Source organism: Sebastes fasciatus, chromosome 7 (assembly GCF_043250625.1).
Source record: "Sebastes fasciatus isolate fSebFas1 chromosome 7, fSebFas1.pri, whole genome shotgun sequence".
In the NCBI taxonomy this organism is placed as follows: Eukaryota; Metazoa; Chordata; class Actinopteri; order Perciformes; family Sebastidae; genus Sebastes; species Sebastes fasciatus.
In genome coordinates, this window is record NC_133801.1 from 1,848,441 (window position 1) to 1,876,377 (window position 27,937).

General features: G+C 41.5%; 1 protein-coding gene across 1 annotated transcript; it reads right to left on the bottom strand.

Moving 5' to 3' along the window:
* Positions 1–202: 202 nt before the first annotated feature.
* On the bottom strand, positions 203–27,937 carry shkbp1 (SH3KBP1 binding protein 1). Its single transcript, XM_074640969.1, has 17 exons — positions 27,698–27,937; positions 16,329–16,382; positions 12,085–12,130; positions 11,871–12,003; positions 11,062–11,142; positions 10,214–10,384; positions 10,038–10,128; positions 8,660–8,850; positions 8,054–8,169; positions 5,423–5,510; positions 5,186–5,302; positions 4,889–5,059; positions 4,631–4,786; positions 4,373–4,469; positions 3,860–4,044; positions 3,672–3,774; positions 203–3,546 (listed from the first exon to the last, which is right to left on the bottom strand). Exons 1-17 carry the CDS (start codon positions 27,751–27,753, stop codon positions 2,808–2,810), a joined length of 2,595 nt encoding a protein of 864 aa, XP_074497070.1. The 5' UTR covers positions 27,754–27,937; the 3' UTR covers positions 203–2,807.

A 27,937-nucleotide genomic window follows, 5' to 3' on the forward strand; every position in this document is an offset into this window, starting at 1 on the left:
TATTTGACTGTTGGTCAGACAAAACAATTATTTCAAGACATTTGAGTTTCATATAAAAAACTTTATAGAGAAAACAACAGTCAGATTAACAATAAACTGTTATTTGCAGCATTAAAACAAACTAAATTATCAATGTCGTCTTTTAATTTCAAAGAAAAAATAATGATTTTAAACCTGAACATCACAGACCGGACAACAAATATTAAAAAAGGAACAAAATGAAGGTTTAATGCTGAAAGAAAACACAATTAAAGAAACTCTGAGGTCACTCTCAACAATAAGACAGGAGACGTCCACACCAGTGATGTAAACCAGTTCAACACCAGTTAGAGGAGATTTATAACACATCACATTACAGAACAGCAAACACTTCATTTTACGGGTCCATTTAGTCCTGATCATTTCCTCTGACGATTTCTGGTTTTCCAGTAAAATGAAACTAATTCCTAAAGTTAAATTTAACTTTTTTAATACCTGTTTCACTATCAAATATGAAAATAAACCAGTACGGACGATATGGCCTAGAACGAATTATTATTATATCACATTTATTTTCAGTACTTTCCAAAAGATTAAACCATAATTCCTAATTATATGATTAACTGAATAAACACAACCTGGAAGAGAAAATTGACAGATGGATTTAAAAATGATTAATTCATTAAAGTTCATTGAAGTTTCTACAAAACTTGCTACTTATATATTATTACTATTACTGATATTGTACTTAATTAAAAGTAGTTATACCATAGAGTAAAAATACTCTATTACAAGTAAAAGTCCTGTAGTCAACATGTTACTTAAAAGTACAAAAGTATCAGCATCATAATATACTTAAGTACTTATTATGCACAATAATATGTATTATATTACTGTATAATAATTATTGATACATTAATGTGTTGGTAAAGGTGGAGCTACTTTTAATTAATTTATAATAATAAAATAATAACACATCATCATTTATTAGTTGATTATGTTTTATATTAATAATCTGTAAATTACCTAAAACAGTCAGATGAATGTAGTGAAGTAAAATTTGTTTCCCTCTGAGGTGTCACAGAAAATAGAAATATTAAAGTACCTCAAAGTTGCAGTACTTGAGTAAATATACTGAGTAATTAATGTCTATTAACTGCAGCAGAGAGGCTTAAAGTCAAACTGAACAAAAATACAGAAACATATAAACAATAAAAATAATAATATTTTACTGTTATTAGTTCCATAAAACAAAGTTCTTCACAGTAAATTATTAGTAAAATATGGAGCCGTTAAATAAAGTGTTGTTATTCTTTAGTCAGATATCACGTGTTACAGAGCTGGAACCTGATTGGCTGTGACGGTGAGGCGTTCAGGTTCGTCACAGAGTGAGTTTACAGTCAGCTGCTGAACTAACCACACAAATTAAAAAAATAAAGCTTCTGTACAAACTTTAGTTTCTTTAAACAGACTCGTCAGACTGCAGATATACAAAAAGCTCCCGGTTAGAAAAGATTCCCCTGCTGAAAGGAACTAAACATTCAACTTTCTGTTTCTTTGTTGGTTATAAAAAGCTACAAAAACAAAGATAAAGTTAATGCAGTTAAATCTTCATTCACTGACATGATGAGTCCAATGTTCTTTCAGCTCTGCTTTGGTCTCCACCTCGGTTAAGTGTCGCTAACCTGTCGATCTTTACACTCTCACACATATACAGATAATATAATGACGGTGGACTTACTTTATATATATATATATTTATTTATACATATATATATTAGGGCTGTCAAAGTGAACACGTTAATAACGCGTTAACGCAAATTTGTCTTAACGCCACTAATTTCTTTAACGCAACTTGTGATTTTAAGGTTGTAGCGGCCCAGTTTTAAAGCTAGAGTGAAGATACTGGTATCATATGAAACTATAAAACCTGATGGATCCATCGGTACCAACCATGCCAGACTAGCTGGTCATGAAGGAGGTTAAATAACGCTCCAAAGTTACGCTAAATGTTGGCAAGGAAAAACTGTCATGTCCATTTTCAAAGGGGTCCCTTGACCTCTGACCTCCAGATCAGTGAATGTAAATGGGTTCTATGGGTACCCACGAGTCTCCCCTTTACAGACATGCCCACTTTATGATAATCACATGCAGTTTGGGGCAAGTCATAGTCAAGTCAGCACACTGACACACTGACAGCTGTTGTTGCCTGTTGGGCTGCAGTTTGCCATGTTATGATTGGAGCATATTGTTTTATGTTAAATGCAGTACCTGTGAGGGTTTCTGGATCAATATCTGTCATTGTTTTTTGTTGTTAATTGATTTATAATAATAAATATATACATACATTTGCATAAAGCAGCATATTAGTCCACTCCCATGTTGATAAGAGGATTAAATACTTGACTAATCTCCCTTTAAGGTACATTTAGAACAGATAAAAAAATGTGCGATTAATCATGATTAAATATTTTAATCGATTGACAGCCCTAATATCTATATATAAATATATTAATATATATTAATTAGAATTAGAAACTGCTGTTTCAGTTAGTTAGTCCTGATGTTGGAGCCAGGAAACAAGAAAGTAACCCACAAAAGACTCGCTGCCCCGACGATTAATCCTGACCGTAACCATCTCAGTAGAGTTTCCCAACTTGTGGGTTACCTTCTAGACACGACCGGAAACGACCAACCAGCGTGCGGTAACTATGGCGACAGTGCTCTATTTGACGGCTGATTGGCTAGTCACTCAAACTGTTGAGACAGAAATCCAAACATCTGTCTGCTGTGACAGGAAGTTCTCCACTCATCTGTTGAACAGCCAATCAGAAGCTGGTCTCGTTCATGTGTGGTTTGGGGCTGGTCGGCGGGGCGGCGGCGGTGGCGCTGGCGTCCGCAGGGCTCTCCGGAATTGCCGGGCTCTCAGGGGAAGCCGGGAGATCAGCAGGAGACGTCGAAGCGCTGCGGCGAGGTGAGGTGGGTGCCTGAGACCGGGTCGGGCTCACGGCTGCGGGGGCGGGGCTTGTCGGGGGAGTGGGCGTGGCCCTGCGTTGCAACGACGATGAGGATAACGGCGATGATGACGACGACAGGGATGAAGGTGTCCCTGGGGAGTGGCGTGCACCGGGCGACACAGAGAAGGTGGTCGGGGTCCTGAGGCCGAATCTGGCCTCCAACTCGGTGCACACCGCTAAGCTCCGCCTGACGCCCTCTGACCCCGCCGGGACACCAAACCCAGAGCCCGCTGCCGCCTCTGAACCCTTGGCGAGCTCCTGGCAGCGCTCCACGAAGCTCCCCCGGCGCACAGACCCCCACTCTCTGTCTCGGTCCGCGTGTCTGAGGGGGCGGGGGCTGGAGTTGTGGGCGTAGGCGGGGATGGCGAGGGGCTGCGGGCCGGAGAGGGTGGAGTCTCGGGAAGGTTTGGCGAGGGGCACGGGAGGCGGAGCCTGTCGGGGGAGGCTGCCGCACAGCGAAGCGGACGAACCCGACGCTCCGGCTCCTCGTCCTCCCGCCGCAGAGTGGAGACGCTCCATCCTGAAGACGTCGCTGAGCTGAGAGTGGAGGCTGCAGGGACAGGAAGTCACATGACTCAACAACAACAACAACAGCAACAACAGCAACAACAACAACAACAACAACAACAGCTAAAACACACAGAGTGCTTGAACACGGTAGCTGCAGGTGTGTACCTGCAGGTGGAGGCTCTCGGTGTGCTGTCAGGTGTTCTGGTCAGAGCCAGGTCACACTGGTCCAACAGCTCCAGCAGCTCCTCCTCCGTCGGCCCGCCCAGCGCTGCCAGACAACCAATGAGAGCCCACATCACTCAATGACCAATCACAGAGCTCACAATAAAAAAACAAACATGTCGGAGTCTCACCTCTGATGTCGACCTTGCCGGCGATCTCCATGGCGGTGGTCAGGTCCCACATCTGGATGCTGCCGTTGCCGTGGCCGCTGAACAGGTAGCGGCGGGGCCGAGAGCCGATGCGACTTGAGCCCTCGCACTCGTGGACCATGAAGGCCGTGATGGAGGTGCCGTCCACCGAACGCACCTCACACACCCTGAAACACACACAGCCAACATCTGGTTTAACATCTGTTCATCCTCTCCTGCTCTCTTTAGATTTACTTTTAAAAACATGGTGACCTGATGTAGGTTTCTGCATGATGACACTGCTACATGTACAGTGTATATACATATATACATCCTCATAGTCAGTGTATTAATACAGTAACTTAGATGGCGGTCGGCGTGCTCCCAGTTTGGAGACGCAGTATGACGGCGTACCGGCAGGAAGCTAAGCGATGTACTGCTGTGGACGCCACGTTAGTTCAGATCAGAAAGTCCACAGCCTCTTTACCTCGCCATCAGACACACACACTCTCTCACCTCTTCCCGTTGGACGACAGCCTGACGTAGAGTTTATCGGTGTCCGGTACGACTCTCTGGATGAACACCTGCTGGTCGTCTCTCTCTCCGTACGGACCTGAAACCACAAAACACTCACCTGACCCCTGTGACCTTTGACCCCTTTGACCTCCACCTAAACTAACCTTAACAGGAACTTTTTTACAATCTCGGACGATACCATGAGACAAACTTGAGCTTTGAGCTTTGACCTTTAACCCCCGTGGCCGTTTGCGTTACCTATCTCTGTCCCGGCGCTGCAGCCTCCGTGTCCGTCCACGTCGTCCAGGCTGAGGACCTTGAAGGAGGTGAGCGGCGTTGATCCCGGCTGGGTGGAGATCATCCCTCTGAACCGCGTCACCGTCCACGTCCGCACGTGGTTGTTGTCGGCACAAACTGACGGACGACAGACACCAACAACTTCAGAAACACGGCAACGTGACGAAACAAAGTGGACGGACGCCGACGGACGAGACGAGGCGTCTCTCAGACTCGTACCTGAGATGAGGTGTTTCTCTGACAGCATGATCTTGGTGACGGGGCTGCGGTGCACGGAGAAGGTCTGGAAGAGCTGCGGTCCCGAGCCGACCGTCTCCGGATGCTGAACGATGACTCGGACGCTCCCGGAGCTGGTCCCGTACGCGATCTCGATCCAGTTCCCGCTGTCACCTGATCACACGACCACAACGTTTCAGGTTAAACTTAAACAGTTCAGAAGTACTGTAGTGTGACACCCAGTATCAATAGTACTAGCAGTAGTATCAGAAGTATTATAGATGTATTGTAGTTCCGTACTGGTTTTGGGAGTGAGGTAGACACTGAGGGCAGTGATGGCGTCTTCAGTCGGGTCTCTGTACAGCTCCGTCACCAGCAGGTCGTTATCCTTCATCCTCAGAGGAAACTTCTGCACATCTGACAAACAAACAAACTGTTCAAACACACCTGTAGTGGTTCACACACAGATTACCAGCAGGTGTGTGTGTGCCTGTGTGTGTGTGTGTGCGTGTGTGTGTGTGCGTGTGTGTGACTTACCGATGTAGTAGATGGATCCGTTGTTGCAGCCGAGGATGAGGAAGGAGCCGGCGGTGTCGTAGCTGCTGATGGGAACCACGTCCTGATTCTGAGGACGGAGAACATCACACAGTAATTGTACTAAATTCCCCAGTCAGGCAGAGTTAGGGCAGCCTATAACGCTGCTGGGTCTTCTCTGGGTCCTTAGCCGTGCTGCAGGCGCTGTAGCAGTTTCATTTTCAGTCGAGTCATGGGCTGCATCCCAAAGCTCTTAATTGCATCCCTGTTTCCCTCACTTGCGTCTCATCCTTGCGTCTTAGTCCCTCCCACCAGGGAAGCATGGAGAGACGCAAGGAAACCATGCGAGGAGAGAGGAAACGAGGAAATACGATTTAAGCGACATGAGACGTCGTTTCCTCTGAAGCGTCACGTGAAGCAACGTCCGTTTCTGATGACAGCAGCAGCTGACCACAGCTGGATCAGCTGTCAGTCAGCTTTAACAGCTGTTTATGTCTGAACTGTACTAATACTAATAAAGACAAGTGCTCTTTATACTATTTATTCATTATTAGCGTCTGTAGTTATTGATATTCTGCTTGTGAGCTCATTATTTAATAACCCAGAATATGACTATGGTGTTTTTTGAACACTGGACATTATTTATTAGGCTAAAGGGAAAATGTAAATGATGTAACTCATATCAAACCCGACATTCAGGAATCATCAGCCTCATGTGACTGAATGGAAATGAGGATGATGTAAAAGGTGTTTGTTGCTGACAGACAGACTCTCCTTCTCTCTGACTTTAATAGTTTCATTAATAAAAGTTAACGGGGAAATAACAGATCATGAAAAGACAAATCATTCTAAAAAATGCAGAAAGTTATTTTGAATCAGTTCATCAGGTGTTATAAACCCCTCTGACTGTCAGGCTGCTTCACTGACGGTGTGTGAAGCAGAGATACTGCAGGTCCTTCTGCTGCTGCTCAGAGCTTCAGTTAACACAGATTAGAACTAGATGGTGAATCAGAAGACAACGAAACTATAAAACGTTTAATCTGTGATCTGTCTTCACTCCGCTATGAAACTCAGTGATGTTGAGAGGTAAAGTTATCAGATCAGTCCGGTTGGCAGCAGCGTCCAATCAGTAACTGATATCCAATAAGGGGGCGTGTCGGTCGGTAAAAGACTTCCATGGAGGATATACTGGTGTATCCTCGCTCATAGCTCCTCCGGCAAGCCTCCTCGCTCCTCGCTCCTCGCTCCTCGCTCCTCGCTCCTCGCTCCTCGCTCCTCGCTCCTCAATGCACAAATAAGGGCTTTGGGACGGTCTTCAAAATGGCGCACCAGAACAACTTCCGGTTCAAGCGAGGATCGAGGAGCGAGGAAACGAAAATTAAGAGCTTTGGGACGTACCCACGGTATGCGTGCATGAGAGAAGTAAGTTTCTTTGCACCTTTGACCACACAACTGGTTTGTATTGCAGTGTGTTGTTAAATTGCATTAAAGGGAATCATGTCTTTACATTCTGTTAGAGATGACTCAAAGTGACTCGCCTATAGTGACGGTAATGTTCATTGACAGCATGATTAATATGTGTTATCACACTATTGGCTGTATATTTAATTTCCTCTCTGTTTTAATGCTTGTATTCAGAAACCATATCCTAAGCTCAACCTCAGTGAATAGTTGAACAGCATACTCTGCGTTCATGTCATCATTGCTTCTCATCATAGCCCCCACGGTGAAATAGGCATATATCAAACCGGCACCTGCTCCAAGCAATTTATTACAATAATCGTGATTACTGAAAAACTAGAAGCTGCTGATCTTCCTCATTTGATATAGTTTGGTTTACCAACACTGACGCTGCAGAAACTGAGCTCAAACACACACAGAGAGAACATAATAATAATATAATAATAATAATAATAAAAAAATAATATAAAATAAAATATAAAATATAAAATAATAAAAATAATAATAATAATAATAATAATTAATATGCCCTTGTATAAAGTATTTCCTTTTATAATTGTAATGTAAATGTAATATAATTTATTATTTTAATGGAGCTTCCCAGAAAAAAGTATTTCACACGTTTGTACCTGTACAACCGACGTGCCAATAAACATCTTGAATCTTGAATCTTGAATCATAAAACTAAATAAATGTAATAAAGTTTGGAGCCTGCCGGCGTTGCCCGGATGAGAGCCTGTGCAGCCTGTGGAGGCTTCCTCTCAGCAGCGAGGGCTCTGGCTCGGCTCGTCTCCATGACATGACTCAAGAATATTAAAAAAACGTTCACTGGCTTCTCTAATCCCCGACCTGATGACCAACCTGCTGTCTCATCTACATGACATTTAAGAAGTGAGCTCAGTGGAGGAAGTCGACTGTAACTCGTTTACTTGAGTACCCATCAACACACCGAGGGATTGTTTAGCGTTTTCTGGATCCACCAGTGATTAATGCTTTAGGGCGATTAGCAAAAGTAAGAGGAAACCCACCCCCCCCCTACGACTGCTGTCATGACAACGCCTCACTCTGATTGGCCGTCTTCCGTTTTAAATACAAGTTTATGGAGTAAATTTAAACATGTTTATGGACTGCTCAATATAATAATAATGATGTGAGTCAGATGCCTCCTCCGACCTGCCAGTGTTTGGTGACGGCGTTCCAAACTCCGACCTTCCCCGTGTGGCTGGTGGCGATCAGCTGGTTACCAACGAAGAAGAGGGCCTCCACCGGCACGTTGAGACTGAAGACGCCTGCAGGAGGAGAGACACGATGTCAGACACAAGATATTTATCCTTCAGGGAAGCTCTAAAGTCAAAGACGTTGAGGTTATGTGGAATAAACCAGTCTGCTCTAGGGACGCTCCACCAGATAAATCAGTATATATATATATAAATGAGATCTCTTCTAACCCAGGTGTTCTTCCTTTAACTCTGAAGCCTCTTTGTTTCAGGTCATTCTTCTGGGTGCCTTTAAATCTTTATTAGACTTTTAAACATCAACACAACCAGGAAGGACTGAGCGAACGGGGGAAGATGTGATGTGACGCAAACCAGCGTCTCACAATCTGAGACGTTCCCGTCTCCTCCTGCAGATTATTGAGATGTGTTTATTCTCCTACCAGCAGCTGGAAGGCTCTCCTTTCATTTCATCTGAAGTTACGAAGGTTTTGGGAAACATGAAGGTTGTTAAAATGATCATTTCTCCTGATGAAGAATTTGATTACTGAGAGGAAAGTCGTACCGATTTCGTTCCCGTTGCCGTCGGGGCAGATGGCCCAGAGGATGATCTCCGTCCCCGAGGCGACGGCCACCATCTTGTCGTTGTCTCCCAGCGAGCCGGCCATCACCTTGGCGTTAAGCGCCACTCTGTCGATCACCCAATCCAGACGAGGAGAGGTGAAGACCTGCTGCCACCCGGTGGACTCCTTCACCCTGAGAGAGAGACAGACGATGTTGATAAAGAAGTAGAAGAGAATAACAGAAATAAATAACATTTAAATTAAAAGAATAAATCTAAATATATGTAACAGCACTATTGACCTGGTTAGTATGGAGGACAGAACCTGCCAAATAAATTAATTAATGTGCCATTAAATGTACCAAAAATAATATAAAAAATAAATGTAGGCAATAATTGATTAATAAAATGTGATATAAGTATTCTTTATTTATTTACCTGTGTATTAATTCCCCTTTCTACTCTTCTATTAAATGTTCTCTTTTTCTTTCTTTATTCTTATTAACATTTAATTTAATTCACTTTTAAATATATATATTTATTTTTGTATTTATTTTAAATTTATTTGTACCTGTATTTATTCATCATTAACTGGTATGTATTTATTTATTTCTGCAATTTAATAAGGAATCTGTACATGTTCAAATGCATAAAACATGCAAAAATAGATATTTTTTAATGTTGATCAAATAAATAAATAAATAATAAATAAATAAATAAAAGGGAAAATGAAGTGGAAGATTAAATTATATGATATGATCTAGGGGAATTAATAAACAGGTAAATAAATAGAGAAGCTAATTAAAACATATTGAAATAACAGCTGTAAGCAAAGCAACGTACAGCTGTGGACGGGGGCAGCAGCTAAACGCATTTTAGACACCTTAAAAACATCAGTCAGTTTAAATGTACGCTATATTTAGAATATTTTCACCGCTTTACCTCGCTGTCAGACCGCCCTTTCTGACGGGGAACTACGCTCTCTTCAAAGCCACCAGACTCCACTGGAAAAAACATTGATTTTACCTCACACAATATGTGAGTTTAAAACACACAATAACACAAACAAACTAACCGATGGAGGCAGCGGTAGAGCAGCAGCTCCCGTGTTCTGAGAGGTCAAATTACCAGGTTTTCAATGGAGTCTGGTGGCTTTGAAGACAGCTTAGATAACGGCTTCAGTTCCCCGTCAGAAAGGGCCGTCTGACGGCGACGTTAAGAGGTGAAAACGTTCTAAATAGTGTCTAACCCACTTCAAAACACCACATCTACCCCTGTATGGTAGTTAGTTAATGAATCTGTATTTTAATACTGTATATTAATACTTAATATCTCTGAGTTTAACCCTTTAGAGTCAGTGTTTCTGTAGTGAAGCGTTTACCTGTAGCAGACGACAAACTGTGCGTAGGCCACAGCGATCCAGTTGTGATGACCACAGATGATCCGAACCAGGCCGGTATCTGATAACTGACCTACACACACACACACACACATTAGATAACGCTGTACTGGTCTCAACCCGTCCCTTAATAACCACCGTTGTGTGTGTGTGGTTACCTCCCGGCGTCCTCTCCTCCGTGCTGGCCCTGCCCAGTATCCCAGAGTTCCCCAGGTTGGGGGGCATGGTGTTGCTGCGTCTGACCGGCGCTCTCTCTGCAGGCGCGACTCGGCCCGCCATGAACTGCGATCCCGCCACGCTGTGACGGTTGCGGCGCTTCGCCGGGTACACTGGGATGACGACACGGGACAGGAAGTGAGCACACGGTATAAGATGCGTCTCAGTTCAGGGGACGGACCGGGTTTGTTTTTCCAGAAAAGCTTAAATAAGTCAGACCTCAGTTGCCATGGAAACTAAGGGTTTCTACAACGTTAAATATAAATATTCTAAGATTATTTAACACCACATAGAATGAATCATAATGAAAACCAGAATTATTTACTTTTTTAAATGATTATTATTTATTCATTATTATAATATTTTGATTATTATTTAGTGGATGAATTTATTGACATTTATATCACATTTTTTGCAGCAGTATTTAACAATAATTCCTAATAATGTGAATCATTGATCAATAAACACGACAACGACCTGGCTAAGCAGCCGGAAAACGGATCAATAAATGGAAGTATCATCCAGTCTAGAAAATAACTGAGTAATTTAAGGTTCACATATAAACTTTACAGGTCAGGTACAATAGTTTGAGAGATTTTACTATTGTTAAAGAAGTTAACAACAATCAAAATCTAAATCTAAATATCGAATCACAATACTGATCAGGAAGTAGGTGTATCGTCCCAGCCCTAGTATACATATATATATATATATATATATATATATATATATATAAAATCATAGTTAATGAGGTGTGGATGAGGTGTGCTGTGATGACCGGGTGGTGTACCTGGTGGAGGCAGGTAGCCGTTGAACAGCACGTTTCCACAGGAGGATCGGTCCAGCTCGTCACACAGCTGCAGCTTCCGCACTGTTAACAAAACACAAACAGTTCTTTCATTAGAACACGACAGCACACAGTTAAACATTAACTACATCCAATATAGATGTGACCTTGTGAGCACATCTCCGGTAAATACCAGATTTAAAGTGGTGCTTTTGTGTGATTTTTTTTGTGGAGAAACTGACAGATTTCTTTATCAACTAATCGATCAGTCAACAAAATCGTTTCAGTGTTATGACCGGTTCAGACTACATGATATCAGCCTGATTACAGCCCGACACGGCCGTCGGAGGGTGTCGGCTCTGATCGGGAACGATAAATGAGTTTCATGAGAGACAACTGGTCGTTTTATTTTCGTGTAGAGTGTCTAATTAGACGACAACCGACGACACATCTGGGACGCCTCACGACGTCCCGACAGAAATGGTACATGTCCACAGTGGCGTTTTGTATCGTGAGGGATCGCCTCGCTTCCCAGCATTGGACGCTTGATTGGCTGCCACTAGACACCGGATTGGACGAACGCTTTCCCTCGTGGGCTGCTGCTCCCAGCTTCCAAACCGGAACCAACATGGCGGCTTGTTTGGAAACTTTCTTCTCTTATATCATTATAAGTCTATTTTTCATTATTCAAGACAAGAACACATTGTGAAGTCGACTAAACGACAGACTCTAATTAAGTGTTAAAAATCCTTCACTGCCACACAGCCGGTTTCTACTGTCTCTCAGTCGCTTCACGACTCCGTGCGTCTCACCCAGCGGCGTGATGCCGTAGAACTCGGCCTCGTGCATGAGCATGTGCACGTTGATGGAGCGGGGGTACAGCTCTTTGGTCCGCAGGAAGTTGAGGATGGTGGCGAACAGAGAGGGGTCTCTGTCGATGAAGATCTACGGTGACAGAGATCATACGGTTATTACCACACCGGTGTGAACACAGATGATGATGTTCAACAGAGCGGCTCTACTCACCGCTCCAGTTTCATCCTTCAGAGTTGAGATCCGACCGCTCAGAAGACTGAAACACAAAACATCCAGCTGTTACTGATCAGATACACCGGCAGCTGCCTTCAACAGAGGAACATCTTCTTGAGAACACCAGACTCGACTCCACCTGGAGTTGCTTTGTTTACGGACAACCACACATACCTTTAATGTGGCATATAGACCAAGCGTGAAGCAAATTTTCGCCTCGCTTTACTCGCACAAGTTGGAGAGGAGGAGGAGCTCGTCTCCATAGATACCAACAACTTTTCTTTCCTCCATCAATCATGGAAGAAATAACCACTGTAGCTGCTTTGTACATGTTGGTGAAGTCCCAGATGTGTCAGAAAACCAAACGCCGTCGTGTCTGGGTTCATAACGTCACCCGGCGGCGAGCTGTATTCACATACAGCATCATCACATTGACTGTATCTAGCAGCCACACGTCTCTACTGCGGTATGAACCCAAAATAAACTGTGATTTAATATCAATAAACAGATCCTCTCCGGGAACCATCACCTTAACGTGGTGGAGAGGTTTGTGTGTCCCTATGACCCTGAGGGCTGTGTTGTCTGGAGCCTCGTGCTCCTGGTAGGGTCTCCCATGGCAAATTGGTCTTAGGTGAGGGGCCGGACTAAGAATGGTTCACAAAAAACCCAATGACGACACGAGGCAGAGGAGGAGTTACCCGGCCCGGAGGAAGCCCGGGGCCCACGTCTGGAGCCAGGCCCAGACGGAGGGCCCGTCAACGAGCGTCTGGCGGCCGGGCTTGCCACGGAGCCCGGCCGGGGATACCCCGAAAAAGGAACGTGGCACCCCCCTCCTCTCCATCCTGTGGGCTCACCACCTGCGGGAAGAACCGCTTGGGTCGGGTGCGCTGCCACACGGGTGGCAGTGAAGGCCAGGGACCTCGACGGACTGGACCCGGGCGGCAGAGGCTGGCTCTGGGGACGTGGAACGTCACCTCTCTGTGGGGGAAGGAGCCGGAGCTTGTGCGGGAGGTGGAGCGCTACCAGTTGGATCTGGTAGGGCTTACCTCTACGCACAGCCTCGGTTCTGGAACCGTACTCTTGGATAGGGGTTGGACTCTATTCTTCTCTGGAGTTGCCCATGGTGTGAGGCGCCGGGCGGGTGTGGGGATACTCACAAATCCCCGGCTGAGTGCCGCTACGTTGGAGTTTACCCCGGTGGACGAGAGGGTCGCCTCCCTACGCCTTCGGGTTATGGGGGGGAAAACTCTGACTGTTGTTTGTGCGTATGCACCAAACAGCAGTTCGGAGTATTCGGCCTTCTTGGAGACCCTGAATGGAGTCCTGTATGGGGCTCCAGTAGGGGACTCCATAGTTCTCCTGGGAGACTTCAACGCGCACGTGGGCAACGATGGAGACACCTGGAGTGGCGTGATTGGGAGGAACGGCCTCCCTGATCTAAACCCGAGTGGTCGTTTGTTGTTGGACTTCTGTGCTAGTCATGGATTGTCCATAACGAACACCATGTTCGAACATAAGGATGCTCATAAGTGTACGTGGTACCAGAGCACCCTAGGCCGAAGGTCGATGATCGATTTTGTAATCGTATCATCTGATCTGAGGCCGCATGTTTTGGACACTCGGGTGAAGAGAGGGGCGGAGCTGTCAACTGATCACCATCTGGTGGTGAGTTGGGTCAGAGGGTGGGGGAAGACTCTGGACAGACCTGGTAAGCCCAAACGCGTAGTGAGGGTGAACTGGGAACGTCTGGAGGAGGCCCCTGTCCGAGAGATCTTCAACTCACACCTCCGGCGGAGCTTTTCTGGCATCCCTGTGGAGGTTGGGGGCATTGAACCCGAGTGGACGATGTTCAAAGCTTCCATTGCTGAAGCTGCGGCGGTGAGCTGTGGTTTTAAGGTCTTAGGTGCCTCAAGGGGCGGCAACCCTCGAACACCGTGGTGGACACCGGTGGTCAGGGAAGCCGTCCGACTGAAGAAGGAGGCCTTCCGGGATATGTTATCTCGGAGGTCTCCGGAGGCAGTTGCAGGGTACCGACGGGCCCGAAGAGCAGCAGCCACTGCCGTGACGGAGGCAAAGCAGCGGGTGTGGGAGGAGTTCGGAGCAGCCATGGAGAAGGTCTTTCGGTCGGCACCAAAGTGCTTCTGGAAAACCATCCGGCACCTTAGGAGGGGGAAACGGGGAACCATCCAAGCTGTGTACAGTAAGGATGGGACACTGTTGACCTCAACTGAGGAGGTAATCGGGCGGTGGAAGGAGCACTTTGAGGAACTTCTGAATCCGACCAATACGCCCTCTATGGTAGAGGCAGAGCTGGAAGCTGATGGGGGACCATCATCAATTACCCTGGTGGAAGTCACTGAGGTAGTCAAACAACTCCACAGTGGCAAAGCCCCGGGGGTTGATGAGATCCGCCCAGAAATGCTGAAGGCTCTGGGTGGGGAGGGGCTGTCTTGGATGACACGTCTCTTCAACACCGCGTGGAAGTCGGTGACAGTGCCTAAGGAGTGGCAGACCGGGGTGGTGGTTCCCCTTTTCAAAAAGGGGGACCAGAGAGTGTGTGCCAATTACAGGGGTATCACACTGCTCAGCCTCCCTGGTAAAGTCTACTCCAAGGTGCTGGAAAGGAGGGTTCGGCCGATAGTCGAACCTCAGATCGAAGAGGAACAATGCGGATTCCGTCCTGGCCGTGGAACAACGGACCAGCTTTTCACTCTCGCAAGGATCCTGGAGGGGGCCTGGGAGTATGCCCATCCAGTCTACATGTGTTTTGTGGACTTGGAGAAGGCATATGACCGGGTCCCCCGGGAGATACTGTGGGGGGTGCTGCGGGAGTATGGGGTGAGGGGGGCACTTCTCAGGGCCATCCAATCCCTGTACGCCCAAAGCGAGAGCTGTGTTCGGATCCTCGGCAATAAGTCGGACTCGTTTCCGGTGGGGGTTGGCCTCCGCCAGGGCTGCGCTTTGTCACCAATCCTGTTCGTGATATTCATGGACAGGATATCGAGGCGTAGTCGGGTGGAGGAGGGTTTGCAGATCGGTGTGCTGAGGATCTCATCGCTGCTTTTTGCAGATGATGTGGTCCTGTTGGCATCATCGGTCTGCGACCTCCAGCACTCACTGGATCGGTTCGCAGCCGAGTGTGACGCAGTCGGGATGAGAATCAGCACCTCTAAATCTGAGGCCATGGTTCTCAGCAGGAAACCGGTGGTTTGCCTACTCCGGGTAGGGAATGAGTCCTTACCCCAAGTGAAGGAGTTTAAGTATCTCGGGGTCTTGTTCGCGAGTGAGGGGACGATGGAACGTGAGATTGGTTGGAGAATCGGAGCAGCAGGGGCGGTATTGCATTCGCTTTACCGCACCGTTGTGACGAAAAGAGAGCTGAGCCGGAAGGCAAAGCTCTCGATCTACCGTTCAATCTTCGTTCCTACTCTCACCTATGGTCATGAGGGTTGGGTCATGACCGAAAGAACGAGGTCGCGGGTGCAAGCGGCCGAAATGGGTTTCCTCAGGAGGGTGGCTGGCGTCTCCCTTAGAGATAGGGTAAGAAGCTCAGTCATCCGTGAGGGACTCGGAATAGAGTCCTTGCTCCTTTGCGTCGAAAGGAGCCAGTTGAGGTGGTTCGGGCATCTAGCACGGATGCCTCCTGGGCGCCTCCCTTGGGAGGTGTTCCAGGCACGACCAGCTGGGAGGAGACCACGGGGAAGACCCAGGACTAGATGGAGAGATTATATCTCTACTCTGGCCTGGGAACGCCTCGGGATCCCCCAGTCAGAGCTGGTTAATGTGGCCCGGGAAAGGGAAGTTTGGGGTCCCCTGCTGGAGCTGTTGCCCCCGCGACCCGATCCCGGATAAGCGGTTGAAGATGGATGGATGGAGATCAAAATGATGCTGAAATAACTACATAATGATGCTGATTAGTAAAAAGTCTGAATTCATGCTTTGTCAGGTCTGTTACCATGACAACAAGCAGACAACTTTTAAAATGCTTGTTTTCTGAATGGAGTCTGGATGGATCAGTGCCAGGCTATGCAGCTGCTCAATCAACACTCAACATGACGTCATCTAGAGACGTTGTTGTTTCTACCGTAGACAGTCTGTGGTTTCTGCTCTCTGTACAGAGATGATGGACTATCGTAGCTCTTTAATTCACTGGTGCCTGTAGTCAAGGCAACATCAAATTGCCAAAGTGTTGAATGGAGTTTGGTATTGGCTGCATTAGTTAACATGTGTTTCTCACCCACCTGGAGAAAAAGGAGTCAGGAACCCATGTCAGCGTCTGTCGGGAGGTGCTGAACCTGTAAACAAACCAACAACATTACTTTATTAACTCTTCTTCTTCTACAGATTTATTATATCGTTGTTAACGGTCTTGTATTTTTTAACTGAGGACGTGCAAAAATATCCATAATCACTTTAACTTCAGCTCCTTACTACATTCAGTGGAATTGCGTTGCTAGGCAACAGTTTGGGTCCATGTTAACTTCCTGTCAGCTGATGTCATTCACATACACTGGAATTAAACTGGGTCACATTTAGAATGTTTACAAGTATTGTATAGTTACAGAATTCCTGACAGCTTGTTTCAAAAGCTGAGTTTCTGAATGTGTATTTCTACACGGGTTTAGCGTTTTGATACTTTCACAGTATTTATATAGTACTTAAACCTAGTACTTTTACTTCAGGAAGGTATTGAATGCAGTACTTTATAGTGGAGTATTCTCAGTGTGGTATTAGTACTTTAACTTGTAGTGGAGTATTCTCAGTGTGGTATTAGTACTTTAACTTGTAGTGGAGTATTCTCAGTGTGGTATTAGTACTTTAACTTGTAGTGGAGTATTCTCAGTGTGGTATTAGTACTTTAACTTGTAGTAGAGTATTCTCTGTGTGGTATTAGTACTTTAACTTGTAGTGGAGTATTTGCAGTGTGGTATTAGTACTTTAACTTGTAGTGGAGTATTCTCTGTGTGGTATTAGTACTTTAACTTGTAGTGGAGTATTCTCAGTGTGGTATTAGTACTTTAACTTGTAGTGGAGTATTCTCAGTGTGGTATTAGTACTTTAACTTGTAGTAGAGTATTCTCAGTGTGGTATTAGTACTTTAACTTGTAGTGGAGTATTCTCAGTGTGGTATTAGTACTTTAACTTGTAGTGGAGTATTTGCAGTGTGGTATTAGTACTTTAACTTGTAGTGGAGTATTCTCAGTGTGGTATTAGTACTTTAACTTGTAGTGGAGTATTCTCAGTGTGGTATTAGTACTTTAACTTGTAGTGGAGTATTCTCAGTGTGGTATTAGTACTTTAACTTGTAGTAGAGTATTCTCAGTGTGGTATTAGTACTTTAACTTGTAGTGGAGTATTCTCAGTGTGGTATTAGTACTTTTACTTGTAGTGGAGTATTCTCAGTGTGGTATTAGTACTTTAACTTGTAGTGGAGTATTCTCTGTGTGGTATTAGTACTTTAACTTGTAGTGGAGTATTCTCAGTGTGGTATTAGTACTTTAACTTGTAGTGGAGTATTCTCAGTGTGGTATTAGTACTTTAACTTGTAGTGGAGTATTCTCAGTGTGGTATTAGTACTTTAACTTGTAGTGGAGTATTCTCAGTGTGGTACTAGTACTTTAACTTGTAGTGGAGTATTCTCAGTGTGGTATTAGTACTTTAACTTGTAGTAGAGTATTCTCAGTGTGGTATTAGTACTTTAACTTGTAGTGGAGTATTCTCAGTGTGGTATTAGTACTTTTACTTGTAGTGGAGTATTCTCAGTGTGGTATTAGTACTTTAACTTGTAGTGGAGTATTCTCTGTGTGGTATTAGTACTTTAACTTGTAGTGGAGTATTCTCAGTGTGGTATTAGTACTTTAACTTGTAGTGGAGTATTCTCAGTGTGGTATTAGTACTTTAACTTGTAGTGGAGTATTCTCAGTGTGGTATTAGTACTTTAACTTGTAGTGGAGTATTCTCAGTGTGGTATTAGTACTTTTACTTGTAGTGGAGTATTCTCAGTGTGGTATTAGTACTTTAACTTGTAGTGGAGTATTCTCTGTGTGGTATTAGTACTTTAACTTGTAGTGGAGTATTCTCTGTGTGGTATTAGTACTTTAACTTGTAGTGGAGTATTCTCAGTGTGGTATTAGTACTTTAACTTGTAGTGGAGTATTCTCAGTGTGGTATTAGTACTTTAACTTGTAGTGGAGTATTCTCAGTGTGGTATTAGTACTTTAACTTGTAGTGGAGTATTCTCTGTGTGGTATTAGTACTTTAACTTGTAGTAGAGTATTCTCTGTGTGGTATTAGTACTTTAACTTGTAGTGGAGTATTCTCAGTGTGGTATTAGTACTTTAACTTGTAGTGGAGTATTCTCTGTGTGGTATTAGTACTTTAACTTGTAGTGGAGTATTCTCAGTGTGGTATTAGTACTTTAACTTGTAGTAGAGTATTCTCAGTGTGGTATTAGTACTTTAACTTGTAGTGGAGTATTCTCTGTGTGGTATTAGTACTTTAACTTGTAGTAGAGTATTCTCAGTGTGGTATTAGTACTTTAACTTGTAGTAGAGTATTCTCAGTGTGGTATTAGTACTTTAACTTGTAGTAGAGTATTCTCAGTGTGGTATTAGTACTTTAACTTGTAGTAGAGTATTCTCAGTGTGGTATTAGTACTTTAACTTGTAGTGGAGTATTCTCAGTGTGGTATTAGTACTTTAACTTGTAGTAGAGTATTCTCAGTGTGGTATTAGTACTTTAACTTGTAGTGGAGTATTCTCTGTGTGGTATTAGTACTTTAACTTGTAGTGGAGTATTCTCAGTGTGGTATTAGTACTTTTACTTGTAGTGGAGTATTCTCAGTGTGGTATTAGTACTTTAACTTGTAGTAGAGTATTCTCAGTGTGGTATTAGTACTTTAACTTGTAGTGGAGTATTCTCTGTGTGGTATTAGTACTTTAACTTGTAGTGGAGTATTCTCAGTGTGGTATTAGTACTTTAACTTGTAGTAGAGTATTCTCAGTGTGGTATTAGTACTTTAACTTGTAGTAGAGTATTCTCTGTGTGGTATTAGTACTTTAACTTGTAGTAGAGTATTCTCTGTGTGGTATTAGTACTTTAACTTGTAGTAGAGTATTCTCAGTGTGGTATTAGTACTTTAACTTGTAGTGGAGTATTCTCTGTGTGGTATTAGTACTTTAACTTGTAGTAGAGTATTCTCAGTGTGGTATTAGTACTTTAACTTGTAGTGGAGTATTCTCTGTGTGGTATTAGTACTTTAACTTGTAGTGGAGTATTCTCTGTGTGGTATTAGTACTTTAACTTGTAGTGGAGTATTCTCTGTGTGGTATTAGTACTTTAACTTGTAGTGGAGTATTCTCAGTGTGGTATTAGTACTTTAACTTGTAGTGGAGTATTCTCTGTGTGGTATTAGTACTTTAACTTGTAGTGGAGTATTCTCAGTGTGGTATTAGTACTTTAACTTGTAGTAGAGTATTCTCAGTGTGGTATTAGTACTTTAACTTGTAGTGGAGTATTCTCTGTGTGGTATTAGTACTTTAACTTGTAGTGGAGTATTCTCTGTGTGGTATTAGTACTTTAACTTGTAGTGGAGTATTCTCTGTGTGGTATTAGTACTTTAACTTGTAGTGGAGTATTCTCTGTGTGGTATTAGTACTTTAACTTGTAGTGGAGTATTCTCTGTGTGGTATTAGTACTTTAACTTGTAGTGGAGTATTCTCTGTGTGGTATTAGTACTTTTACTTGTAGTGGAGTATTCTCAGTGTGGTATTAGTACTTTAACTTGTAGTAGAGTATTCTCAGTGTGGTATTAGTACTTTAACTTGTAGTGGAGTATTCTCTGTGTGGTATTAGTACTTTAACTTGTAGTGGAGTATTCTCAGTGTGGTATTAGTACTTTAACTTGTAGTAGAGTATTCTCTGTGTGGTATTAGTACTTTAACTTGTAGTGGAGTATTCTCAGTGTGGTATTAGTACTTTAACTTGTAGTGGAGTATTCTCAGTGTGGTATTAGTACTTTAACTTGTAGTGGAGTATTCTCTGTGTGGTATTAGTACTTTAACTTGTAGTGGAGTATTCTCTGTGTGGTATTAGTACTTTAACTTGTAGTAGAGTATTCTCTGTGTGGTATTAGTACTTTAACTTGTAGTAGAGTATTCTCTGTGTGGTATTAGTACTTTAACTTGTAGTAGAGTATTCTCTGTGTGGTATTAGTACTTTAACTTGTAGTGGAGTATTCTCAGTGTGGTATTAGTACTTTAACTTGTAGTAGAGTATTCTCTGTGTGGTATTAGTACTTTAACTTGTAGTAGAGTATTCTCTGTGTGGTATTAGTACTTTAACTTGTAGTAGAGTATTCTCAGTGTGGTATTAGTACTTTAACTTGTAGTGGAGTATTCTCTGTGTGGTATTAGTACTTTAACTTGTAGTAGAGTATTCTCTGTGTGGTATTAGTACTTTAACTTGTAGTGGAGTATTCTCTGTGTGGTATTAGTACTTTAACTTGTAGTGGAGTATTCTCTGTGTGGTATTAGTACTTTAACTTGTAGTGGAGTATTCTCAGTGTGGTATTAGTACTTTAACTTGTAGTGGAGTATTCTCAGTGTGGTATTAGTACTTTAACTTGTAGTGGAGTATTCTCTGTGTGGTATTAGTACTTTAACTTGTAGTGGAGTATTCTCAGTGTGGTATTAGTACTTTAACTTGTAGTGGAGTATTCTCAGTGTGGTATTAGTACTTTAACTTGTAGTGGAGTATTCTCAGTGTGGTATTAGTACTTTAACTTGTAGTGGAGTATTCTCAGTGTGGTATTAGTACTTTAACTTGTAGTGGAGTATTCTCAGTGTGGTATTAGTACTTTAACTTGTAGTGGAGTATTCTCAGTGTGGTATTAGTACTTTAACTTGTAGTGGAGTATTCTCTGTGTGGTATTAGTACTTTAACTTGTAGTAGAGTATTCTCTGTGTGGTATTAGTACTTTAACTTGTAGTGGAGTATTCTCAGTGTGGTATTAGTACTTTAACTTGTAGTGGAGTATTCTCTGTGTGGTATTAGTACTTTAACTTGTAGTGGAGTATTCTCAGTGTGGTATTAGTACTTTAACTTGTAGTAGAGTATTCTCAGTGTGGTATTAGTACTTTAACTTGTAGTGGAGTATTCTCTGTGTGGTATTAGTACTTTAACTTGTAGTAGAGTATTCTCAGTGTGGTATTAGTACTTTAACTTGTAGTAGAGTATTCTCAGTGTGGTATTAGTACTTTAACTTGTAGTAGAGTATTCTCAGTGTGGTATTAGTACTTTAACTTGTAGTAGAGTATTCTCAGTGTGGTATTAGTACTTTAACTTGTAGTGGAGTATTCTCAGTGTGGTATTAGTACTTTAACTTGTAGTAGAGTATTCTCAGTGTGGTATTAGTACTTTAACTTGTAGTGGAGTATTCTCTGTGTGGTATTAGTACTTTAACTTGTAGTGGAGTATTCTCAGTGTGGTATTAGTACTTTTACTTGTAGTGGAGTATTCTCAGTGTGGTATTAGTACTTTAACTTGTAGTAGAGTATTCTCAGTGTGGTATTAGTACTTTAACTTGTAGTGGAGTATTCTCTGTGTGGTATTAGTACTTTAACTTGTAGTGGAGTATTCTCAGTGTGGTATTAGTACTTTAACTTGTAGTGGAGTATTCTCTGTGTGGTATTAGTACTTTAACTTGTAGTAGAGTATTCTCTGTGTGGTATTAGTACTTTAACTTGTAGTAGAGTATTCTCAGTGTGGTATTAGTACTTTAACTTGTAGTGGAGTATTCTCTGTGTGGTATTAGTACTTTAACTTGTAGTAGAGTATTCTCTGTGTGGTATTAGTACTTTAACTTGTAGTAGAGTATTCTCTGTGTGGTATTAGTACTTTAACTTGTAGTAGAGTATTCTCAGTGTGGTATTAGTACTTTAACTTGTAGTGGAGTATTCTCTGTGTGGTATTAGTACTTTAACTTGTAGTAGAGTATTCTCAGTGTGGTATTAGTACTTTAACTTGTAGTGGAGTATTCTCTGTGTGGTATTAGTACTTTAACTTGTAGTGGAGTATTCTCTGTGTGGTATTAGTACTTTAACTTGTAGTGGAGTATTCTCTGTGTGGTATTAGTACTTTAACTTGTAGTGGAGTATTCTCAGTGTGGTATTAGTACTTTAACTTGTAGTGGAGTATTCTCTGTGTGGTATTAGTACTTTAACTTGTAGTGGAGTATTCTCAGTGTGGTATTAGTACTTTAACTTGTAGTAGAGTATTCTCAGTGTGGTATTAGTACTTTAACTTGTAGTGGAGTATTCTCTGTGTGGTATTAGTACTTTAACTTGTAGTGGAGTATTCTCTGTGTGGTATTAGTACTTTAACTTGTAGTGGAGTATTCTCTGTGTGGTATTAGTACTTTAACTTGTAGTGGAGTATTCTCTGTGTGGTATTAGTACTTTAACTTGTAGTGGAGTATTCTCTGTGTGGTATTAGTACTTTAACTTGTAGTGGAGTATTCTCTGTGTGGTATTAGTACTTTTACTTGTAGTGGAGTATTCTCAGTGTGGTATTAGTACTTTAACTTGTAGTAGAGTATTCTCAGTGTGGTATTAGTACTTTAACTTGTAGTGGAGTATTCTCTGTGTGGTATTAGTACTTTAACTTGTAGTGGAGTATTCTCAGTGTGGTATTAGTACTTTAACTTGTAGTAGAGTATTCTCTGTGTGGTATTAGTACTTTAACTTGTAGTGGAGTATTCTCAGTGTGGTATTAGTACTTTAACTTGTAGTGGAGTATTCTCAGTGTGGTATTAGTACTTTAACTTGTAGTGGAGTATTCTCTGTGTGGTATTAGTACTTTAACTTGTAGTGGAGTATTCTCTGTGTGGTATTAGTACTTTAACTTGTAGTAGAGTATTCTCTGTGTGGTATTAGTACTTTAACTTGTAGTAGAGTATTCTCTGTGTGGTATTAGTACTTTAACTTGTAGTAGAGTATTCTCTGTGTGGTATTAGTACTTTAACTTGTAGTGGAGTATTCTCAGTGTGGTATTAGTACTTTAACTTGTAGTAGAGTATTCTCTGTGTGGTATTAGTACTTTAACTTGTAGTAGAGTATTCTCTGTGTGGTATTAGTACTTTAACTTGTAGTAGAGTATTCTCAGTGTGGTATTAGTACTTTAACTTGTAGTGGAGTATTCTCTGTGTGGTATTAGTACTTTAACTTGTAGTAGAGTATTCTCTGTGTGGTATTAGTACTTTAACTTGTAGTGGAGTATTCTCTGTGTGGTATTAGTACTTTAACTTGTAGTAGAGTATTCTCTGTGTGGTATTAGTACTTTAACTTGTAGTGGAGTATTCTCTGTGTGGTATTAGTACTTTAACTTGTAGTAGAGTATTCTCTGTGTGGTATTAGTACTTTAACTTGTAGTGGAGTATTCTCTGTGTGGTATTAGTACTTTAACTTGTAGTGGAGTATTCTCTGTGTGGTATTAGTACTTTAACTTGTAGTGGAGTATTCTCAGTGTGGTATTAGTACTTTAACTTGTAGTGGAGTATTCTCAGTGTGGTATTAGTACTTTAACTTGTAGTGGAGTATTCTCTGTGTGGTATTAGTACTTTAACTTGTAGTGGAGTATTCTCAGTGTGGTATTAGTACTTTAACTTGTAGTGGAGTATTCTCAGTGTGGTATTAGTACTTTAACTTGTAGTGGAGTATTCTCAGTGTGGTATCAGTACTTTAACTTGTAGTGGAGTATTCTCAGTGTGGTATTAGTACTTTAACTTGTAGTGGAGTATTCTCAGTGTGGTATTAGTACTTTAACTTGTAGTGGAGTATTCTCAGTGTGGTATTAGTACTTTAACTTGTAGTGGAGTATTCTCTGTGTGGTATTAGTACTTTAACTTGTAGTAGAGTATTCTCTGTGTGGTATTAGTACTTTAACTTGTAGTGGAGTATTCTCAGTGTGGTATTAGTACTTTAACTTGTAGTGGAGTATTCTCTGTGTGGTATTAGTACTTTAACTTGTAGTGGAGTATTCTCAGTGTGGTATTAGTACTTTAACTTGTAGTAGAGTATTCTCAGTGTGGTATTAGTACTTTAACTTGTAGTGGAGTATTCTCTGTGTGGTATTAGTACTTTAACTTGTAGTAGAGTATTCTCAGTGTGGTATTAGTACTTTAACTTGTAGTAGAGTATTCTCAGTGTGGTATTAGTACTTTAACTTGTAGTAGAGTATTCTCAGTGTGGTATTAGTACTTTAACTTGTAGTAGAGTATTCTCAGTGTGGTATTAGTACTTTAACTTGTAGTGGAGTATTCTCAGTGTGGTATTAGTACTTTAACTTGTAGTAGAGTATTCTCAGTGTGGTATTAGTACTTTAACTTGTAGTGGAGTATTCTCTGTGTGGTATTAGTACTTTAACTTGTAGTGGAGTATTCTCAGTGTGGTATTAGTACTTTTACTTGTAGTGGAGTATTCTCAGTGTGGTATTAGTACTTTAACTTGTAGTAGAGTATTCTCAGTGTGGTATTAGTACTTTAACTTGTAGTGGAGTATTCTCTGTGTGGTATTAGTACTTTAACTTGTAGTGGAGTATTCTCAGTGTGGTATTAGTACTTTAACTTGTAGTAGAGTATTCTCAGTGTGGTATTAGTACTTTAACTTGTAGTAGAGTATTCTCTGTGTGGTATTAGTACTTTAACTTGTAGTAGAGTATTCTCTGTGTGGTATTAGTACTTTAACTTGTAGTAGAGTATTCTCAGTGTGGTATTAGTACTTTAACTTGTAGTGGAGTATTCTCTGTGTGGTATTAGTACTTTAACTTGTAGTAGAGTATTCTCAGTGTGGTATTAGTACTTTAACTTGTAGTGGAGTATTCTCTGTGTGGTATTAGTACTTTAACTTGTAGTGGAGTATTCTCTGTGTGGTATTAGTACTTTAACTTGTAGTGGAGTATTCTCTGTGTGGTATTAGTACTTTAACTTGTAGTGGAGTATTCTCAGTGTGGTATTAGTACTTTAACTTGTAGTGGAGTATTCTCTGTGTGGTATTAGTACTTTAACTTGTAGTGGAGTATTCTCAGTGTGGTATTAGTACTTTAACTTGTAGTAGAGTATTCTCAGTGTGGTATTAGTACTTTAACTTGTAGTGGAGTATTCTCTGTGTGGTATTAGTACTTTAACTTGTAGTGGAGTATTCTCTGTGTGGTATTAGTACTTTAACTTGTAGTGGAGTATTCTCTGTGTGGTATTAGTACTTTAACTTGTAGTGGAGTATTCTCTGTGTGGTATTAGTACTTTAACTTGTAGTGGAGTATTCTCTGTGTGGTATTAGTACTTTAACTTGTAGTGGAGTATTCTCTGTGTGGTATTAGTACTTTTACTTGTAGTGGAGTATTCTCAGTGTGGTATTAGTACTTTAACTTGTAGTAGAGTATTCTCTGTGTGGTATTAGTACTTTAACTTGTAGTGGAGTATTCTCAGTGTGGTATTAGTACTTTAACTTGTAGTGGAGTATTCTCAGTGTGGTATTAGTACTTTAACTTGTAGTGGAGTATTCTCTGTGTGGTATTAGTACTTTAACTTGTAGTGGAGTATTCTCTGTGTGGTATTAGTACTTTAACTTGTAGTGGAGTATTCTCTGTGTGGTATTAGTACTTTAACTTGTAGTAGAGTATTCTCTGTGTGGTATTAGTACTTTAACTTGTAGTAGAGTATTCTCTGTGTGGTATTAGTACTTTAACTTGTAGTAGAGTATTCTCTGTGTGGTATTAGTACTTTAACTTGTAGTGGAGTATTCTCAGTGTGGTATTAGTACTTTAACTTGTAGTAGAGTATTCTCTGTGTGGTATTAGTACTTTAACTTGTAGTAGAGTATTCTCTGTGTGGTATTAGTACTTTAACTTGTAGTAGAGTATTCTCAGTGTGGTATTAGTACTTTAACTTGTAGTGGAGTATTCTCTGTGTGGTATTAGTACTTTAACTTGTAGTAGAGTATTCTCTGTGTGGTATTAGTACTTTAACTTGTAGTGGAGTATTCTCTGTGTGGTATTAGTACTTTAACTTGTAGTAGAGTATTCTCTGTGTGGTATTAGTACTTTAACTTGTAGTGGAGTATTCTCTGTGTGGTATTAGTACTTTAACTTGTAGTGGAGTATTCTCTGTGTGGTATTAGTACTTTAACTTGTAGTGGAGTATTCTCAGTGTGGTATTAGTACTTTAACTTGTAGTGGAGTATTCTCAGTGTGGTATTAGTACTTTAACTTGTAGTGGAGTATTCTCTGTGTGGTATTAGTACTTTAACTTGTAGTGGAGTATTCTCAGTGTGGTATTAGTACTTTAACTTGTAGTGGAGTATTCTCAGTGTGGTATTAGTACTTTAACTTGTAGTGGAGTATTCTCAGTGTGGTATTAGTACTTTAACTTGTAGTAGAGTATTCTCTGTGTGGTATTAGTACTTTAACTTGTAGTAGAGTATTCTCTGTGTGGTATTAGTACTTTAACTTGTAGTGGAGTATTCTCAGTGTGGTATTAGTACTTTAACTTGTAGTGGAGTATTCTCTGTGTGGTATTAGTACTTTAACTTGTAGTGGAGTATTCTCAGTGTGGTATTAGTACTTTAACTTGTAGTGGAGTATTCTCAGTGTGGTATTAGTACTTTAACTTGTAGTGGAGTATTCTCTGTGTGGTATTAGTACTTTAACTTGTAGTGGAGTATTCTCAGTGTGGTATTAGTACTTTAACTTGTAGTGGAGTATTCTCAGTGTGGTATTAGTACTTTAACTTGTAGTGGAGTATTCTCAGTGTGGTATTAGTACTTTAACTTGTAGTAGAGTATTCTCTGTGTGGTATTAGTACTTTAACTTGTAGTAGAGTATTCTCTGTGTGGTATTAGTACTTTAACTTGTAGTAGAGTATTCTCAGTGTGGTATTAGTACTTTAACTTGTAGTGGAGTATTCTCAGTGTGGTATTAGTACTTTAACTTGTAGTGGAGTATTCTCTGTGTGGTATTAGTACTTTAACTTGTAGTAGAGTATTCTCAGTGTGGTATTAGTACTTTAACTTGTAGTGGAGTATTCTCTGTGTGGTATTAGTACTTTAACTTGTAGTAGAGTATTCTCAGTGTGGTATTAGTACTTTAACTTGTAGTAGAGTATTCTCAGTGTGGTATTAGTACTTTAACTTGTAGTAGAGTATTCTCAGTGTGGTATTAGTACTTTAACTTGAGTGAAGTCTGAACTCTGTGTCCGATAATGGAATCAGATGAAACAAAGGTGGCTACTACGTGAAGCTAGCCGTATATACTGTATTTAATTCTCACACATATTAGATAAACACGTTTATATGTTTGATGATATTCCAAATAGTGTTTTGTTCTCGTGTAAAGTCATCTTCAGAATGGAATAATGTGCAGGAGGCACTCTGTCCGATAATGGAAGCGGGGGGGCTCAACATTACACAACCAGGAGACTGTCTGCTCCTGGGAAGGTTTGTGCATCTACTGTGGTGGTACAAGTACTAATACCACACAGGAAAGCAGCTAGCTACAGTTAGCCCGGTTATCTCTCCTCTAACAGCTCTAACATCATCAGCATCTCTTTCCTCCTCACCTCTTCCCGCCGACATTCAGGTGGATGATGTCTCCGCTCCTCGCCGTGTTCATCATCCTCTGACAGCTCAGAAACAACCACTATATCTGTATATATATAACTATATAACTATATAACTATATAACTATCTCTGTGTTTATGTTTTACTCCATTCTGAGGATCAGTTCTGTTTCCGGTATAGTTCTTGTTTTCATCCCAACTTCCTGTCGTGAGGCGGCGGCTGAGCGGTGAACCCCGGAC

Coding starts and splice junctions, on each gene's coding strand:
- shkbp1 (XM_074640969.1), bottom strand. CDS start 27,753: ATGATGAACACGGCGAGGAGCGGAGACATCATCCACCTGAATGTCGGC. Junction 5,060..5,185: donor CTACCTCACTCCCAAAACCA/GTACGGAACTAC, acceptor TCGTGTGATCAG/GTGACAGCGGGAACTGGATC. Junction 3,775..3,859: donor CGGCAAGGTCGACATCAGAG/GTGAGACTCCGA, acceptor GTTGTCTGGCAG/CGCTGGGCGGGCCGACGGAG.